Source organism: Drosophila virilis, chromosome X (genome assembly GCF_030788295.1).
Source record: "Drosophila virilis strain 15010-1051.87 chromosome X, Dvir_AGI_RSII-ME, whole genome shotgun sequence".
Classification (NCBI taxonomy): domain Eukaryota; kingdom Metazoa; phylum Arthropoda; class Insecta; order Diptera; family Drosophilidae; genus Drosophila; species Drosophila virilis.
Genome location: NC_091543.1, coordinates 1,632,348 through 1,650,769, shown reverse-complemented (window position 1 = coordinate 1,650,769; position 18,422 = coordinate 1,632,348). Strand labels below are relative to the sequence as shown.

The 18,422-nt window shown below is 41.0% G+C and overlaps 3 protein-coding genes across 3 annotated transcripts; all 3 read right to left on the bottom strand.

Moving 5' to 3' along the window:
• Nucleotides 1-8,716: 8,716 nt before the first annotated feature.
• On the bottom strand, nt 8,717-11,556 carry LOC138911046 (heterogeneous nuclear ribonucleoproteins A1 homolog). The gene is made up of 2 exons (XM_070207949.1): nt 11,304-11,556; nt 8,717-8,865 (listed from the first exon to the last, which is right to left on the bottom strand). Exons 1-2 carry the CDS (start codon nt 11,554-11,556, stop codon nt 8,717-8,719), a joined length of 402 nt encoding a protein of 133 aa, XP_070064050.1.
• LOC116652271 (antifreeze protein Maxi-like) lies at nt 11,003-12,514 on the bottom strand. Its single transcript, XM_032440539.2, has 3 exons — nt 12,494-12,514; nt 11,304-12,370; nt 11,003-11,077 (listed from the first exon to the last, which is right to left on the bottom strand). The coding sequence occupies exons 1-2, from the start codon at nt 12,512-12,514 to the stop codon at nt 11,720-11,722; spliced, it is 672 nt and encodes a 223-aa protein (XP_032296430.1). The 3' UTR covers nt 11,003-11,077; nt 11,304-11,719.
• Nucleotides 12,515-13,541: 1,027 nt separating this feature from the next.
• LOC6634469 (uncharacterized) lies at nt 13,542-18,384 on the bottom strand. Its single transcript, XM_002058204.4, has 5 exons — nt 17,959-18,384; nt 14,818-15,187; nt 14,177-14,300; nt 13,761-14,120; nt 13,542-13,702 (listed from the first exon to the last, which is right to left on the bottom strand). The coding sequence occupies exons 1-5, from the start codon at nt 18,143-18,145 to the stop codon at nt 13,544-13,546; spliced, it is 1,200 nt and encodes a 399-aa protein (XP_002058240.3). The 5' UTR covers nt 18,146-18,384; the 3' UTR covers nt 13,542-13,543.
• Between the last annotated feature and the right edge of the window lie 38 nt (nt 18,385-18,422).

Below are 18,422 nucleotides of genomic sequence, written 5' to 3'. Positions count from 1 at the left end.
AAATCTTACTCTTGACTTAGATCCATCCTCATCTAGACATGGTCTAAAACTTCCCACCCCCATAATTCGGCCAAAACTCATCCGATTTTCACGAGGTTTAGTTTTTTGTTCATCGTTTGGCTCCTAAATCAATTTGGCATTTAAGTTTGGGGACCCTTTTTTGGTCCTAATTCAAGTCAAATCTTACCTTAGACTTAGATCAATCCTCATCTAGACATGGTCTAAAACTTCCCACCCCCATAACTCAGCCAAAACTCAACCGATTTTCACGAGGTTTAGTTTTTTCTTCATGATTTGGCCCCTAGATCAATTTGGCATTTAAGTTTGGGGACCTCTTTTTTGGTCCAAATTCATGTCAAATTTTACACCAGACTTAGATCCATCCTCATCTAGACATGGTCTAAAACTTCCCACCCCCATAATTCGGCCAAAACTCATCCGATTTTCACGAGGTTTAGTTTTTTGTTCATCGTTTGGCCCCTAAATCAATTTGGCATTTAAGTTTGGGGACCCTTTTTTGGTCCAAATTCAAGTCAAATCTTACCCCAGACTTAGATCAATCCTCATCTAGACATGGTCTAAAACTTCCCACCCCCATAACTCAGCCAAAACTCAACCGATTTTCACGAGGTTTAGTTTTTTGTTCATGGTTTGGCCCCTTGATTAATTTGGCATTTAAGTTTGGGGACCCTTTTTTTGGACCAAATTCAAGTCAAATCTTACCCCAGACTGAGATCAATCCTCATCTAGACATGGTCTAAAACTTCCCACCCCCATAACTCAGCCAAAACTCAACCGATTTTCACGAGGTTTAGTTTTTTGTTCATGGTTTGGCCCCTTGATTAATTTGGCATTTAAGTTTGGGGACCCTTTTTTTGGTCCAAATTCAAGTCAATTCTTACTCAGGACTTCGATCAATCCTCATCTAGACATGGTCTAAAACTTCCCACCCCCATAACTCAGCCAAAACTCAACCGATTTTCACGAGGCTTAGTTTTTTGTTCATGGTTTGGCCCCTAGATCAATTTGGCAATTAAGTTTGGGGACCCTTTTTTTGGACCAAATTCAAGTCAAATCTTACTCTGGACTTCGATCAATCCTCATCTAGACATGGTCTAAAACTTCCCACCCCCATAACTCAGCCAAAACTCAACCGATTTTCACGAGGCTTAGTTTTTTGTTCATGGTTTGGCCCCTAAATCAATTTGGCAATTAAGTTTGGGGACCCTTTTTTTGGTCCAAATTCAAGTCAAATCTTACCCCAGACTTAGATCAATCCTCATCTAGACATGGTCTAAAACTTCCCACCCCCATAACTCAGCCAAAACTCAACCGATTTTCACGAGGTTTAGTTTTTTGTTCATGGTTTGGCCCCTAAATCAATTTGGCATTTAAGTTTGGGGACCCTTTTTTTGGTCCAAATTCAAGTCAAATCTTACCCCAGACTTAGATCAATCCTCATCTAGACATGGTCTAAAACTTCCCACCCCCATAACTCAGCCAAAACTCAACCGATTTTCACGAGGTTTAGTTTTTTGTTCATGGTTTGGCCTCTAAATCAATTTGGCATTTAAGTTTGGGGACCCTTTTTTTGGTCCAAATTCAAGTCAAATCTTACTCAGGACTTCGATCAATCCTCATCTAGACATGGTCTAAAACTTCCCACCCCCATAACTCAGCCAAAACTCAACCGATTTTCACGAGGTTTAGTGTTTTGTTCATGGTTTGGCCCCTAAATCAATTTGGCATTTAAGTTTGGGGACCCTTTTTTTGGTCCAAATTCAAGTCAAATCTTACCCCAGACTTAGATCAATCCTCATCTAGACATGGTCTAAAACTTCCCACCCCCATAACTCAGCCAAAACTCAACCGATTTTCACGAGGTTTAGTTTTTTGTTCATGGTTTGGCCCCTAGATTATTTTGGCATTTAAGTTTGGGGACCCTTTTTTTGGTCCAAATTCAAGTCAAATCTTACCCCAGACTTAGATCAATCCTCATCTAGACATGGTCTAAAACTTCCCACCCCCATAACTCAGCCAAAACTCAACCGATTTTCACGAGGTTTAGTTTTTTGTTCATGGTTTGGCCCCTAAATCAATTTGGCATTTAAGTTTGGGGACCCTTTTTTTGGTCCAAATTCAAGTCAAATCTTACTCTGGACTTCGATCAATCCTCATCTAGACATGGTCTAAAACTTCCCACCCCCATAACTCAGCCAAAACTCAACCGATTTTCACGAGGTTTAGTTTTTTGTTCATGGTTTGGCCTCTAAATCAATTTGGCATTTAAGTTTGGGGACCCTTTTTTTGGTCCAAATTCAAGTCAAATCTTACTCAGGACTTCGATCAATCCTCATCTAGACATGGTCTAAAACTTCCCACCCCCATAACTCAGCCAAAACTGAACCGATTTTCACGAGGTTTAGTTTTTTGTTCATGGTTTGGCCCCTAAATCAATTTGGCATTTAAGTTTGGGGACCCTTTTTTTGGTCCAAATTCAAGTCAAATCTTACCCCAGACTTAGATCAATCCTCATCTAGACATGGTCTGAAACTTCCCACCCCCATAACTCAGCCAAAACTGAACCGATTTTCACGAGGTTTAGTGTTTTGTTCATGGTTTGGCCCCTAAATCATAATGGCATTTAAGTTTGGGGACCCTTTTTTTGGTCCAAATTCAAGTCAAATCTTACCCCAGACTTAGATCAATCCTAATCTAGACATGGTCTAAAACTTCCCACCCCCATAACTCAGCCAAAACTCAACCGATTTTCACGAGGTTTAGATTTTTGTTCATGGTTTGGCCCCTAGATTAATTTGGCATTTAAGTTTGGGGACCCTTTTTTTGGTCCAAATTCAAGTCAAATCTTACCCCAGACTTAGATCAATCCTCATCTAGACATGGTCTAAAACTTCCCACCCCCATAACTCAGCCAAAACTCAACCGATTTTCACGAGGTTTAGTTTTTTGTTCATGGCTTGGCCCCTAAATCAATTTGGCATTTAAGTTTGGGGACCCTTTTTTTGGTCCAAATTCAAGTCAAATCTTACCCCAGACTTAGATCAATCCTCATCTAGACATGGTCTAAAACTTCCCACCCCCATAACTCAGCCAAAACTCAACCGATTTTCACGAGGTTTAGTTTTTTGTTCATGGTTTGGCCCCTTGATTAATTTGGCATTTAAGCTTGGGGACCCTTTTTTTGGTCCAAATTCAAGTCAAATCTTACTCTTGACTTAGATCCATCCTCATCTAGACATGGTCTAAAACTTCCCACCCCCATAATTCGGCCAAAACTCATCCGATTTTCACGAGGTTTAGTTTTTTGTTCATCGTTTGGCTCCTAAATCAATTTGGCATTTAAGTTTTGGGACCCTTTTTTGGTCCTAATTCAAGTCAAATCTTACCTTAGACTTAGATCAATCCTCATCTAGACATGGTCTAAAACTTCCCACCCCCATAACTCAGCCAAAACTCAACCGATTTTCACGAGGTTTAGTTTTTTCTTCATGATTTGGCCCCTAGATCAATTTGGCATTTAAGTTTGGGGACCTCTTTTTTGGTCCAAATTCATGTCAAATTTTACACCAGACTTAGATCCATCCTCATCTAGACATGGTCTAAAACTTCCCACCCCCATAATTCGGCCAAAACTCATCCGATTTTCACGAGGTTTAGTTTTTTGTTCATCGTTTGGCCCCTAAATCAATTTGGCATTTAAGTTTGGGGACCCTTTTTTGGTCCAAATTCAAGTCAAATCTTACCCCAGACTTAGATCAATCCTCATCTAGACATGGTCTAAAACTTCCCACCCCCATAACTCAGCCAAAACTCAACCGATTTTCACGAGGTTTAGTTTTTTGTTCATGGTTTGGCCCCTTGATTAATTTGGCATTTAAGTTTGGGGACCCTTTTTTTGGACCAAATTCAAGTCAAATCTTACCCCAGACTGAGATCAATCCTCATCTAGACATGGTCTAAAACTTCCCACCCCCATAACTCAGCCAAAACTCAACCGATTTTCACGAGGTTTAGTTTTTTGTTCATGGTTTGGCCCCTTGATTAATTTGGCATTTAAGTTTGGGGACCCTTTTTTTGGTCCAAATTCAAGTCAATTCTTACTCAGGACTTCGATCAATCCTCATCTAGACATGGTCTAAAACTTCCCACCCCCATAACTCAGCCAAAACTCAACCGATTTTCACGAGGCTTAGTTTTTTGTTCATGGTTTGGCCCCTAGATCAATTTGGCAATTAAGTTTGGGGACCCTTTTTTTGGACCAAATTCAAGTCAAATCTTACTCTGGACTTCGATCAATCCTCATCTAGACATGGTCTAAAACTTCCCACCCCCATAACTCAGCCAAAACTCAACCGATTTTCACGAGGCTTAGTTTTTTGTTCATGGTTTGGCCCCTAAATCAATTTGGCAATTAAGTTTGGGGACCCTTTTTTTGGTCCAAATTTAAGTCAAATCTTACCCCAGACTTAGATCAATCCTCATCTAGACATGGTCTAAAACTTCCCACCCCCATAACTCAGCCAAAACTCAACCGATTTTCACGAGGTTTAGTTTTTTGTTCATGGTTTGGCCCCTAAATCAATTTGGCATTTAAGTTGGGGGACCCTTTTTTTGGTCCAAATTCAAGTCAAATCTTACCCCAGACTTAGATCAATCCTCATCTAGACATGGTCTAAAACTTCCCACCCCCATAACTCAGCCTAAACTCAACCGATTTTCACGAGGTTTAGTTTTTCGTTCATGGTTTGGCCCCTAGATTAATTTGGCATTTAAGTTTGGGGACCTTTTTTTTTGTCCAAATTCAAGTCAAATCTTACCCCAGACTTAGATCAATCCTCATCTAGACATGGTCTAAAACTTCCCACCCCCATAACTCAGCCAAAACTCAACCGATTTCAACGAGGTTTAGTTTTTTGTTCATAGTTTGGCCCCTAAATCAATTTGGCATTTAAGTTTGGGGACCCTTTTTTTGGTCCAAATTTAAGTCAAATCTTACCCCAGACTTAGATCAATCCTCATTTAGACATGGTCTAAAACTTCCCACCCCCATAACTCAGCCAAAACTCAACCGATTTTCACGAGGTTTAGTTTTTTGTTCATGGTTTGGCCCCCAGATTAATTTGGCATTTAAGTTTGGGGACCCTTTTTTTGGTCCAAATTCAAGTCAAATCTTACCCCAGACTAAGATCAATCCTTATCTAGACATGGTCTAAAACTTCCCACCCCCCATAACTCAGCCAAAACTCAACCGATTTCAACGAGGTTTAGTTTTTTGTTCATGGTTTGGCCCCTAAATTAATTTGGCATTTAAGTTTGGGGACCCTTTTTTTGGACCAAATTCAAGTCAAATCTTACTCTGGACTTCGATCAATCCTCATCTAGACATGGTCTAAAACTTCCCACCCCCATAACTCAGCCAAAACTCAACCGATTTTCACGAGGCTTAGTTTTTTGTTCATGGTTTGGCCCCTAAATCAATTTGGCAATTAAGTTTGGGGACCCTTTTTTTGGTCCAAATTCAAGTCAAATCTTACCCCAGACTTAGATCAATCATCATCTAGACATGGTCTAAAACTTCCCACCCCCATAACTCAGCCAAAACTCAACCGATTTTCACGAGGTTTAGTTTTTTGTTCATGGTTTGGCCCCTAAATCAATTTGGCATTTAAGTTGGGGGACCCTTTTTTTGGTCCAAATTCAAGTCAAATCTTACCCCAGACTTAGATCAATCCTCATCTAGACATGGTCTAAGACTTCCCACCCCCATAACTCAGCCTAAACTCAACCGATTTTCACGAGGTTTAGTTTTTTGTTCATGGTTTGGCCCCTAGATTAATTTGGCATTTAAGTTTGGGGACCTTTTTTTTTGTCCAAATTCAAGTCAAATCTTACCCCAGACTTAGATCAATCCTCATCTAGACATGGTCTAAAACTTCCCACCCCCATAACTCAGCCAAAACTCAACCGATTTCAACGAGGTTTAGTTTTTTGTTCATAGTTTGGCCCCTAAATCAATTTGGCATTTAAGTTTGGGGACCCTTTTTTTGGTCCAAATTTAAGTCAAATCTTACCCCAGACTTAGATCAATCCTCATTTAGACATGGTCTAAAACTTCCCACCCCCATAACTCAGCCAAAACTGAACCGATTTTCACGAGGTTTAGTTTTTTGTTCATGGTTTGGCCCCCAGATTAATTTGGCATTTAAGTTTGGGGACCCTTTTTTTGGTCCAAATTCAAGTCAAATCTTACCCCAGACTAAGATCAATCCTTATCTAGACATGGTCTAAAACTTCCCACCCCCCATAACTCAGCCAAAACTCAACCGATTTCAACGAGGTTTAGTTTTTTGTTCATGGTTTGGCCCCTAAATTAATTTGGCATTTAAGTTTGGGGACCCTTTTTTTGGTCCAAATTTAAGTCAAATCTTACCCCAGACTTAGATCAATCCTCATCTAGACATGGTCTAAAACTTCCCACCCCCCATAACTCAGCCAAAACTCAACCGATTTTCACGAGGTTTAGTGTTTTGTTCATGGTTTGGCCCCTAAATCAATTTGGCATTTAAGTTTGGGGACCCTTTTTTTGGTCCAAATTCAAGTCAAAATTACCCCAGACTTAGATCAATTCTCATCTAGACATGGTCTAAAACTTCCCACCCCCATAACTCAGCCAAAACTCAACCGATTTTCACGAGGTTTAGTTTTTTGTTCATGGTTTGGCGCCTAAGGCATTTTGGCATTTAAGTTTAAGGTCCCTTTTTTTGGTCCAAATTCAAGTCAAATCTTACTCAGGACTTCGATGAATCCTCATCTAGACATGGTCTAAAACTTCCCACCCCCATAACTCAGCCAAAACTCAACCGATTTTCACGAGGCTTAGTTTTTTGTTCATGGTTTGGCCCCTAAATCAATTTGGCATTTAAGTTTGGGGACCCTTTTTTGGTCCTAATTCAAGTCAAATCTTACCTTAGACTTAGATCAATCCTCATCTAGACATGGTCTAAAACTTCCCACCCCCATAACTCAGCCAAAACTCAACCGATTTTCACGAGGTTTAGTTTTTTCTTCATGATTTGGCCCCTAGATCAATTTGGCATTTAAGTTTGGGGACCTCTTTTTTGGTCCAAATTCATGTCAAATTTTACACCAGACTTAGATCCATCCTCATCTAGACATGGTCTAAAACTTCCCACCCCCATAATTCGGCCAAAACTCATCCGATTTTCACGAGGTTTAGTTTTTTGTTCATCGTTTGGCCCCTAAATCAATTTGGCATTTAAGTTTGGGGACCCTTTTTTGGTCCAAATTCAAGTCAAATCTTACCCCAGACTTAGATCAATCCTCATCTAGACATGGTCTAAAACTTCCCACCCCCATAACTCAGCCAAAACTCATCCGATTTTCACGAGGTTTAGTTTTTTGTTCATCGTTTGGCCCCTAAATCAATTTGGCATTTAAGTTTGGGGACCCTTTTTTTGGACCAAATTCAAGTCAAATCTTACCCCAGACTGAGATCAATCCTCATCTAGACATGGTCTAAAACTTCCCACCCCCATAACTCAGCCAAAACTCAACCGATTTTCACGAGGTTTAGTTTTTTGTTCATGGTTTGGCCCCTTGATTAATTTGGCATTTAAGTTTGGGGACCCTTTTTTTGGTCCAAATTCAAGTCAATTCTTACTCAGGACTTCGATCAATCCTCATCTAGACATGGTCTAAAACTTCCCACCCCCATAACTCAGCCAAAACTCAACCGATTTTCACGAGGTTTAGTTTTTTGTTCATGGTTTGGCCCCTAAATCAATTTGGCATTTAAGTTGGGGGACCCTTTTTTTGGTCCAAATTCAAGTCAAATCTTACCCCAGACTTAGATCAATCCTCATCTAGACATGGTCTAAGACTTCCCACCCCCATAACTCAGCCTAAACTCAACCGATTTTCACGAGGTTTAGTTTTTTGTTTATGGTTTGGCCCCTAGATTAATTTGGCATTTAAGTTTGGGGACCTTTTTTTTTGTCCAAATTCAAGTCAAATCTTACCCCAGACTTAGATCAATCCTCATCTAGACATGGTCTAAAACTTCCCACCCCCATAACTCAGCCAAAACTCAACCGATTTCAACGAGGTTTAGTTTTTTGTTCATAGTTTGGCCCCTAAATCAATTTGGCATTTAAGTTTGGGGACCCTTTTTTTGGTCCAAATTCAAGTCAAATTTTACCGTGGACTTGGATCAATCCTCATCTAGAAAAAGTTTTTTTTAAAACGGAGAAGTATATTTGGATAAATTTATATTTTGCTAATTTATAAAGAATAAATTGAACTTCATATTCTGTGCTTTTATTTAGAAACGTTCGAAGAGATTAAAACGATTTTATTAAATGTTTCTCTCTTTTATTATGAAGCTTAGCCGACACGTGGACTTGGTAATGAGAGTTTAAGCTTAGCTTAGAGCGTGTTTGATTGAATTTATTTATGTTTTTTTTTTGTTGTCATTTTCCTAATAATCATAACTGGAAATGGAAATGTAACTGAAGCTGGGAGTTGCAGCTCAATGCACACACGCACACAAGCTTAAACGGCCTTGCGAATTGTGTGTGTGCGTGTGTATGTGTGAATGTATGTCATATTTCGTATACGTAATTGAATAAGCATTTGAATTTGATTAGATATTATTGTCTATACTGCGCTCAGATTCTCAATTGCAATCCAAGTGCAACCGAAACGCGGCAACTCGCCTCTGACAACCGGTTAAACGGTTGACGTTTAAACTGGCTGCCAGTTGCGTCTGACCCGTATCCGTCGCCGTCGCCGTCGCCGTCACCCAGTCCGTCTCCGTGGTTACAGCTAATCGAATAATTGCGCTCAAGCTTTGCGAAAGCCTCTCGCTAAACACTCGACCAATTGATCAATTGAACACTTGACTTTGCATTGTTTTGACGTGCCGCCTTAAATTAATTTCTAGAAACTAGTTCTCTTTTCGCCCACCCATATAGACTACACTGCCAGACGTCGTTTTGTTCCGATTCCGTTCGCCCTTTTCTTAGGTAATCAAATTGGTTCCAGGCTCGATTCATAAGAGCCAAATTAGAATTCCGCGCTCGAACTGGTTCAATTTGGTTCCAGGCTCGATTCATAAGAACCAAATTAGAATTCCGCGCTCGAACTGGTTCAATTTGGTTCCAGGTTCGATTCATAAAAAGAACGAAATTCAAATTCCGAGCTCGAAATGGTTCAATATGAATCCAGGTTCCGTTCATAAGCAGAACCAAATGCGAATGCCGCATTCAAACTGGTTCTTTTCATTCCCACTTGGAATATTCTAACAGACTCTTTCAAGATTTAATGCCCTTAGAAGCTGATATATGAAAACACAAAAATTCGAATTCAAGAGATTTCATCCAAAAGTGACAAACTTTTCTAGAATATTTCTCGCAGTGTACGGAGCGGACTTCATGGTTGACTTGACTATCGAATACAAAGCAGAGGCCCGTTTGTAACTAGATACACTGCAACACAGCTACAAAGATATACACAGCAGCGAGAGATACATGTTCATGTTTCGTAGAGCGTGCAACATTTCCGTGTGATGCATGTGTCAATTGCATGGCGCGTGCGGCGCAAAGTGTTGCGTGCTCGGGTTCGTATTCGTTTCCAAGTCCAAGTCGGATTGGTGTCCGGTTTTGGGGGTCATGAGAACGCAGCACAGCACTTGACGACCTCAGCTAACTGGCTAACGGTCAGTTTTCCAAGTTGATCGACTCGCAATGCGCCGCAATATCGAGACAGTCAAGGCCCAATCGGCCAATTGTGGGCATACAGTGCGAGTCACTTGCTTAGAAGCACGCACGCAAATTGCTTAGGCATATTTTCATTCAATTTTTAAATATTTATGGGCATAAAACTGTTTGTGCCAACTGACTGTTAGCTGAATTGTTAGCTTAATTGATGCTATTGCAGGAATTCCACCTGCACGCGTGGAAAATTGGTGAAATACGGTTGTATGAAACACTATTTGCTGCCCATATGTTCATACCATACCGAACTCATTTGCCAAGATATTTTTTAAATATTGATGAAAGATACGTTTTGGTAACTTATATGAAAACTACCATATTGAAGCAAATCCACGACCTTGGGTGGAATTAGGGGGTCAATGTAGAAGGGCGCACTGGCGGAAAATGCGTGCAAAAGACAATAGCTTTGCTCGAGTTAATATTTCTTAAGATTTTCAGTTCTCAAATCTAACAATTTTCCAGATCAAAGTAGGCCTTGCTGTGCCTGAATATGTGACGCAGACTGTTAAATTTTGTACACAATATTTTTTTTCGTGATTAGCTTCATTGCAATCGACATTTATGAGCCTCTATCGTTCTGGACTTTGTTTGTTTAATTTTCAGCATGACTCATCAATTCTGTGCAGACCAACTTAACTTGTTTAAAGATCAACCTTTGCCGCTCGATAGGCTAAATAATCTATTTGTTATTTCATAATTAGTTCAATTGACTTGACAACACATTCTTGCCCATGAATTCCAACTGAAGGCTAAGCATTTGTATTAAGACTTTTAATCAGACTAAATATGGGAAAACATTGGAATATCGTTTGATTTGTATGCCTAAAAATCAGTCTGATTATATGGGGTCTACTGGCAGGTATTTCCCGTATAGTGAAAATCTAAAAGCCGCAAAAAATAAACTCTCGCTCGTTAAACCTTTGATCCGCATTTTTCACCCAAGAGCGGAAAACTTGGCGAAAAAGATAAAAAATTAATTCGTACAAGGATCCACAGTTGCGGGTGGAATTACCGAAATAGGTGAAATACGCATTCATTAAGTTGTTATCTAGATCTTTGAAATTAGGTTTGAACCAAACCAGAGTTAACTTTTACTTCGCCCCGTCAGTCAGTCACTTAGTCAGTCGGGGAAAACAGTTTTATGTATAGAGTTAAATATATATTTGTAAATACGAACTCACCTGCAAATTCTCCGGTCCGTTTTTTTTTCATCGACATCTATCAGTAGTCTGGAGAAGAACTTGAAGAACTTAAACACATTACTGAAAGAAGAGAAGAGCAGAAATAATATTTATTAGCTTTAATTGGCAGCTCGCTTTCCAAATGAGAATCGCATAGGAGAGCAATATTTGTGAATACGTTTTATGTTAATGTTAATACACATATTTCAACACATATGTACATACATACATGTATGCAAATACATGCAAAAAAACATGCATACATATTATTTTTCAAAAAAGACATAGTTTTGATAATCATACATACCAGAGCCGCCGCCTCCTGCGTTGCCCAAACTGCAGTCTCCTCTAATAGTAAAGCCGGTGCCGACTCCTCTATAGTTGAAATAGCCGCCTCTTGCTTTGCTCAATCTGCAGACTCCTCTATAGTTGAAGCCGCCACCTCCTGCTTGGCCCAGGCTGCCGCCAACTCCTGTATAGTTGAAGTCGCCGTCTCCTTCTATGCCCAAGCCGCCGATTCCTGCTTGGTCCACACTGCCGCCGCCTCCTGCTTGGTCCATGCATCCGCCGACTCCAGCTTTGCTTCATCTGCCAACTCCTGCATAGTTGAATCGCCTTCTCCTCCTATGCCCAAGCCGCTGCCTCCTGCTTTGCTCAATCTGCAAACTCCTCTATAGATGAAGCAGCCTCCTGCTTTGCCACAGCCGCCGCCTCCTGCTTTGCTTAGTCCACCGACTCCTCTATAGTGGAAGCCGCCTCCTTCTGTGACCAAGCCGCCGACTCCTGTGTTGCTTTAGCCGCCTCTGATAGTAATGCCGGCGCCGACTCCTCTATAGTTGAAATCGCCGCCTCCTGCTTGGCCCAAGCTGCCGTCGCCTCCTGATGGGCCCAAGCTGCCGCCGCCTCCAGTTGAGCCCAAGCCGCCGCCTCCTGCTGAGTCCAAGTCGTCGCCGCCTCCTGATGGGCCCAAGCTGCCGCCGCCTCCTGCTGAGCCCAAGTCGTCACCGCCTCCTGCTTGGCCCAAGCTGCCGCCGCCTCCAGTGGAGCCCAAGCCGCCGCCTCCTGCTGAGCCCAAGCTGCCGCCTCCTGCTGGGCCCAAGCTGCCGCCGCCTCCTGCTGGGCCCAAGCTGCCGCCGCCTCCTGCTGAGCCCAAGCTGCCGCCGCCTCCTGATGGGCCCAAGCCGCCGCCTCCTGCTGGGCCCAAGCTGCCTCCTCCTGCTGGGCCCAAGCTGCCGCCTCCTCCTGCTGGGCCCAAGCTGCCGCCGCCTCCTGATGGGCCCAAGCTGCCGCCGCCTCCTGCTGAGCCCAAGCCGCCGCCTCCTGATGGGCCCAAGCTGCCGCCGCCTCCTGCTGAGCCCAAGCCGCCGCCTCCTTCTATGCCCAAGCAGTGAAGCCTATGAGGCTTACATGAATTTATGAGAATCGAGTAGAGGGGCACTAGTAAAGAATTCGTTTTTTTTTCAATTTGCAGTGCAGCTAAGGTAAACTTGGTCTTACACATATATAAAATATATGCATACTTACACTTACATATGTAAGTGGATATATACATACATATATATATATATATATATATATATATATATACATGCACACACACATATAGACATGCAAATATACATTCTTATATTCACATATACGTTTATACAAACATACATTAGTGCATACCAACATACACACATAGACTCATACTTACATACTTACATACACACACATACCTATATACGTACATACATACAAAAATACATTAATGAAAAAAAACAAAACCATACATATATACATACATTTATGTAAACATATATCTTATACATGCACACATTCATACATACATAAGCACGTACAGACATACATGCATGCATACATACACACATACATACACATGGATACATACATGCATATATACACAAATTCATACACACACACCTAGACAAATACACACACACACACATATTCACATACATACATACATACATACATACATACATACATACATACATACACACATACACACGTGCATACATATATACATACACACACACACACACACGCATACACACATACACACACACATACACACATACATACATACATACACACATACATACACACACATACATACACACACATACACACATGCATACATACATACATACACACATACATACGTACACACATACACACACACATACACACACACATACACACATACATACATATATACATACACACACACACACACACGCATACACACATACACACACACATACACACATACATACATACATACACACATACATACACACACATACATACACACACATACACACATGCATACATACATACATACACACATACATATTTACACACATACACACACACATACACACACACATACACACATACATACATATATACATACACACACACACACACATAGACATACACCTACATCTACATACCTATTTCTTTAACTAAATGAAATAAAGTTGGAATATTAAGAATGTCTTAAGGCAATAAATAGTTTTTTTTTTTAACATATTGCTTTATTTAATTATCCATTAACAAGTTATTCTTTAAGGAATTCTTCTTGACCTGAAGCGTTGAGAAGAAGGAGACGACGGCGCTGTCGGTTGGCAGGCACTGTCCGAAGGCCTCGATGAGCAACGGTTCCGCGGTGACGGTGCCCATGAAGTCATCCAGTGAGACCTGCGACCAGCGAAGCTTTATTTAATTGACTCACTTAAGACGCCGTGTTAGCACAGACCTTGCCGTCCTTGTCTAGGTCGAACTTTTTCAGTACGATTTCGACAAGATCCTTGACGCCCTCGTCGGGATCCTCGTCCTGGGGCTGCTTGATGAGGCAGTTGCGCAGTAGCGTGAACATCTCGTCCTTGGTAATAAAGCCATCCGTGTTGAGATCGTAAACACGAAAACAAAAGGCCGCACGCTCCGCCGGAGTGCCGCGCAGGAAGGTCGACAAGCCAATCAGCCAGCCCTCCAGGCGCAGGGGCAGGCCCTCATGGGCCTTGTCCCAGCTGCAGAAGATGCGCTCCATGAGTATCTCCTCGGTGACAATATCGAAGGTACTGTGCAACAGCTCACGGAACACGATCCGATCGATGCCCTGCAAGAAATGCATCTAAAATGAACTCGAACTAGAAGCTAACCTAGCTGGCGCACCTCGACAGCGGAATGGGGCTTGGCTATGGCCGCGCTCGAGGAGCTCGAGGCGAGCGTCTTGGCCGCATATTGGCAATTCGACACCAGCTTACGATAGATCCGGCACAGGGCATCCAGCTCGTCCCTGTGAACAAATATATACGGCATATACATTAGGCCTAGAAGCTCGGTGGTTCGGTCAAGCTGACCTCCTGTCTAGACATAAGATTCTTTGACCGGATTTTCTCTATTCATTAGATCAGGTTTTGGTTCCACTTGAATTCCCCCCACGCTTGTACTCTAGGAATACGGATTACCAAGGAAGGAAGGAAGGAAGAAAGGAAGGAACTTCGATTGTCTGGATGTTACTGTATTTCTTCTTGGAGCTAAGGAAAGCTTAGTTTGTCAGACATCGCACTAGAGTTACTCGTGCTGGTTATTGGGATACTAACACTGAGTCCTTGGAAGGCTTCGTAAGAGCTGCTCCTGCAGTCGTAACTAGTCTAAGGACAAAGACGAAAGCTCTGATTGTAAGACCCTGCACTAGAGATTCGATTGCTGCGTCTTGGGCTACCCACACTGAGTCCTAGGCTAGACTAAATGGCAGCACTAACCAGAACAGGCTTGAAGAGTGGAGGAGTGGAAGTAGAAGCAGTACTCACTTGGTAAAACGCGTCTTCTTGCGCAGATTGTCCAAGAGCTTGGGATTTATTTTGCCGCTCAGCTCGTCCATTTTCCGTTGGCGCTGTTGCCGTTTGTTCTGCAGAGCAGCCGCTGCCGCCTTCGACTGGTTGCTGGAGTTTCGTTTGCCGCTGGCGAGGAATACCGAAACCGTTTTCAGTATCGTTTTGTTCGCATGTAGCGTGGATCTGCAGGCGCCACCGCCTCCGCTTCCGCTACCAACGGCAGCCGTTGTTGGCGCCGCTGCAGCTGTTGGCAGCGCGTCATTTGTTACCCCAGCTCCGACACCAGCTCCACCTCCAGCTCCTGCTCCGTTCTTGGTTGTCGGTGTTGGGGAGCGACCCGCCTTGCCTGCCAAACAATTTGCCAGTATATGTCATTATAGAGCGAGGTGTGCGTGTGTGCAGGTGTCTGTGTGTGCTTTGTGCTTGATGTGTCAAAGTCAAATCAATCCTCGACAGGCGACGCCATCGACACGCAGAGCGACGCCCCAAAAAAACATGGCACACACTGCCACACCTCCAATACTAAAGCCCTACCTGCCTCCCTCCCTCCCTGTCCACCATCTCCATATCCAGCTTGATGCGCCTCCAATCTGACGGAGTTGGGCAGCGCCTAAGAAAAGGCCAATATGCATATAAATTGCCACCAAAATGGATAATAAACATCGTATATCGCTCGTAAATTGACTACAAGACACATGCACTGAGAGAAATTTAAGTGCAAATCACAAATATTGAAAAAAATTTCATTTACTGTAATAATACTAATGATAATGATAATGAAAATGGAATAAATAATAATATATATATATATATATATATATATAGAAACAAATATAAATGAAAATATTAGAAAAAAAAAGTGGAATTATTTCGCATTATAATTTCTTGGGTATAAATTTGAAAATTCAAACTCGAAAACACTTTAAAAACTATCTTGACTAAAAAATCCTAAAACTTAAAACACTGTAAATATTAAACCAAATCTTGACACATTACAGTTGAGAGCACTGAGAAAAATGAAGAAAAAAGGAAGACCCTAAGACCCTACATTCGATCCGTCATATATTTATCTCGAAACAGTATTTCTATCATCAATAGATTTGAATTTACGATCGATAATTCTTATTGAAGCAAGGATGAGATAGTTATTAGAGCTGCTTTACTGCTTTACGAATTGGAAGAAATCTTTAAGATTTGAAAGGGTACATTTCAGAACTAAGCAAATCTATGATTTCTGTACTGATCATAATTATAATACTACGAATAATAATTGTAATATTAATTATAATAAAAATAAACGTAATAATACTAATAATAATAATAATAATAATAATAATAATAATATTAATAATAAAAATAAGAATATTCATAATAATAATAATAATAATAATAAAAAAAATAATAATAATGAGAGTAATATTAACCACACATTTTATTTCAATCTGCGCCAGCTAACTCCCAATATTTTCCCAGTGTAAACATTCGAACCGCCCTCAATAACTTAACCCATTACAATTGCATTTGTTTGCTCACGTAATTCGGCAATTGTACGAGCTGATGTCTAGATGTCTAGCTTAACCCTAACATAGTGCCAAGAGAACCTATCAGAACCCACGTCCCCACCCAATATGCCGCCCACCATTGCAAGCGCTTGTTCTCTGTTTGTTTTTCATGTCTATTGGCGGGGTTGTGACGTTAGGTACTTTAATTTTATTAGTACTTTGTATATTTGCAGAACAAGTATACGCTATGCGGATGTCCGGATGTTTATGCGAATATGCGGATGTGTGTCTTGATTGTTCGAACGCCCATAAAAGTATGCAACAATATGGGGCCAAGACGGCAGCGCTTGCTGTGCACGTAATTCCCATATAATTTGTTGATTTACCGTTGCCCCAAACAACAACAAAACTTACGGATGAGGAATCTACACACAAACGAAAATACTCATGCATAGAAAAATACAGTCTCACACATACGGGTATACTCATACATATGAGAGCTCACACACTCTAGAGTAAGGCGCGTGTCGTGTTATTTTTCGTGACACGATTTCAAGAAAATGAGGTTTAAAAATAATAACGATTTTGACAATGACAATGACAATGACGATGACAATGACAATGACAATGACAACGACAACGACAACGACAACGTCAATGACAATGACAATGACAATGACAATGACAATGACAATGACAATGACAATGACAATGACAATGACAATGACAATGACAATGACAATGACAATGACAATGACAATGACAATGACAATGACAATGACAATGACAATGACAATGACAATGACAATGACAATGACAATGACAATGACAATGACAATGACAATGACAATGACAATGACAATGACAATGACAATGACAATGACAATGACAATGACAATGACAATGACAATGACAATGACAATGACAATGACAATGACAATGACAATGACAACGACAATGACAATGACAATGACAATGACAATGACAATGACAATGACAATGACAACGACAATGACAATTATAAGAAAAATTATAATGATAATGATATTGGTAATGATGACGATAACGGGGATGATAATGATAATGATAAAGGGAAAGTATTGGCAATATTTTTGACCGAGTGTGTTTTCCTATTGTTGTTCGTGCTCGTGCCGTGTTAAAAGCAAGCTGGCACGCGTCCATCTCCAACTTACGCACACACACGCACACACACACTCAGACTCAGACATTAACATGTAAACACTTTTTATCTATTAACTCCTTAGGGCAACCCTTTCGATTTGGCCTCGGTGTGTTCATAGTTTCCCGTAATTTTTTTGTTTTTTCATACCACACAACCGAAATTTGGTGCGCAATGAAACACAACAATTGCAGCTGCCTTAAGGATCAGAGGTGCACTCTGACGAAAACGAAAATATATTTAACAAAGTGTGAAAACAAGGAGAACTTTATAGATATGTATACCTCTTGGGGATACACATATATCTATTCTTGCCTTTTGAATTCCTTGTTCAGCTCGCATTCTGAGCATATTTTCGCAAGTTTTTCACAGTCACACACTTAATTGCGAGCAATTTTTTTCATTTATTTGATATAGTGCTCTAAAGTTTGTTACCCATAGTTGTTTGGTGTCCTGTTGCTGCTGTTCCTGCTGCTGCCGTTGCTTGCCAAAAACTTGAGAAATAAAGCAAATTTCTCGAGCAAAACAAAAGTCTTAACTTCTTGAGGCAATCAACAAACTCAAGTTTCCAAGGCGAAACGATGAAATGTGTTGACAAAACCGTCGGCAAATTGTCAGCCATTTGCCATAAGGTAGGTCGTCTTTATGGCCAGGCGAAGGAGGCGCCACCAGTTGAGGCACACTTTTATTGACAAAACATCCGCTCTTAACCCAAATCCCATTGAACTTAATAAATGGGTTAGTGCTTAACTAAATTCCTGTTATACTCGCATACAAATTACGATATTGATTTGCGTATCTAATGCATTATTGCAACTAATAAAGTCTAAGCTTAATGTACTAATGCAATTACCATAGAACACAATCTATTGGAATTTGATGAGGGGTTCAATTTTTCA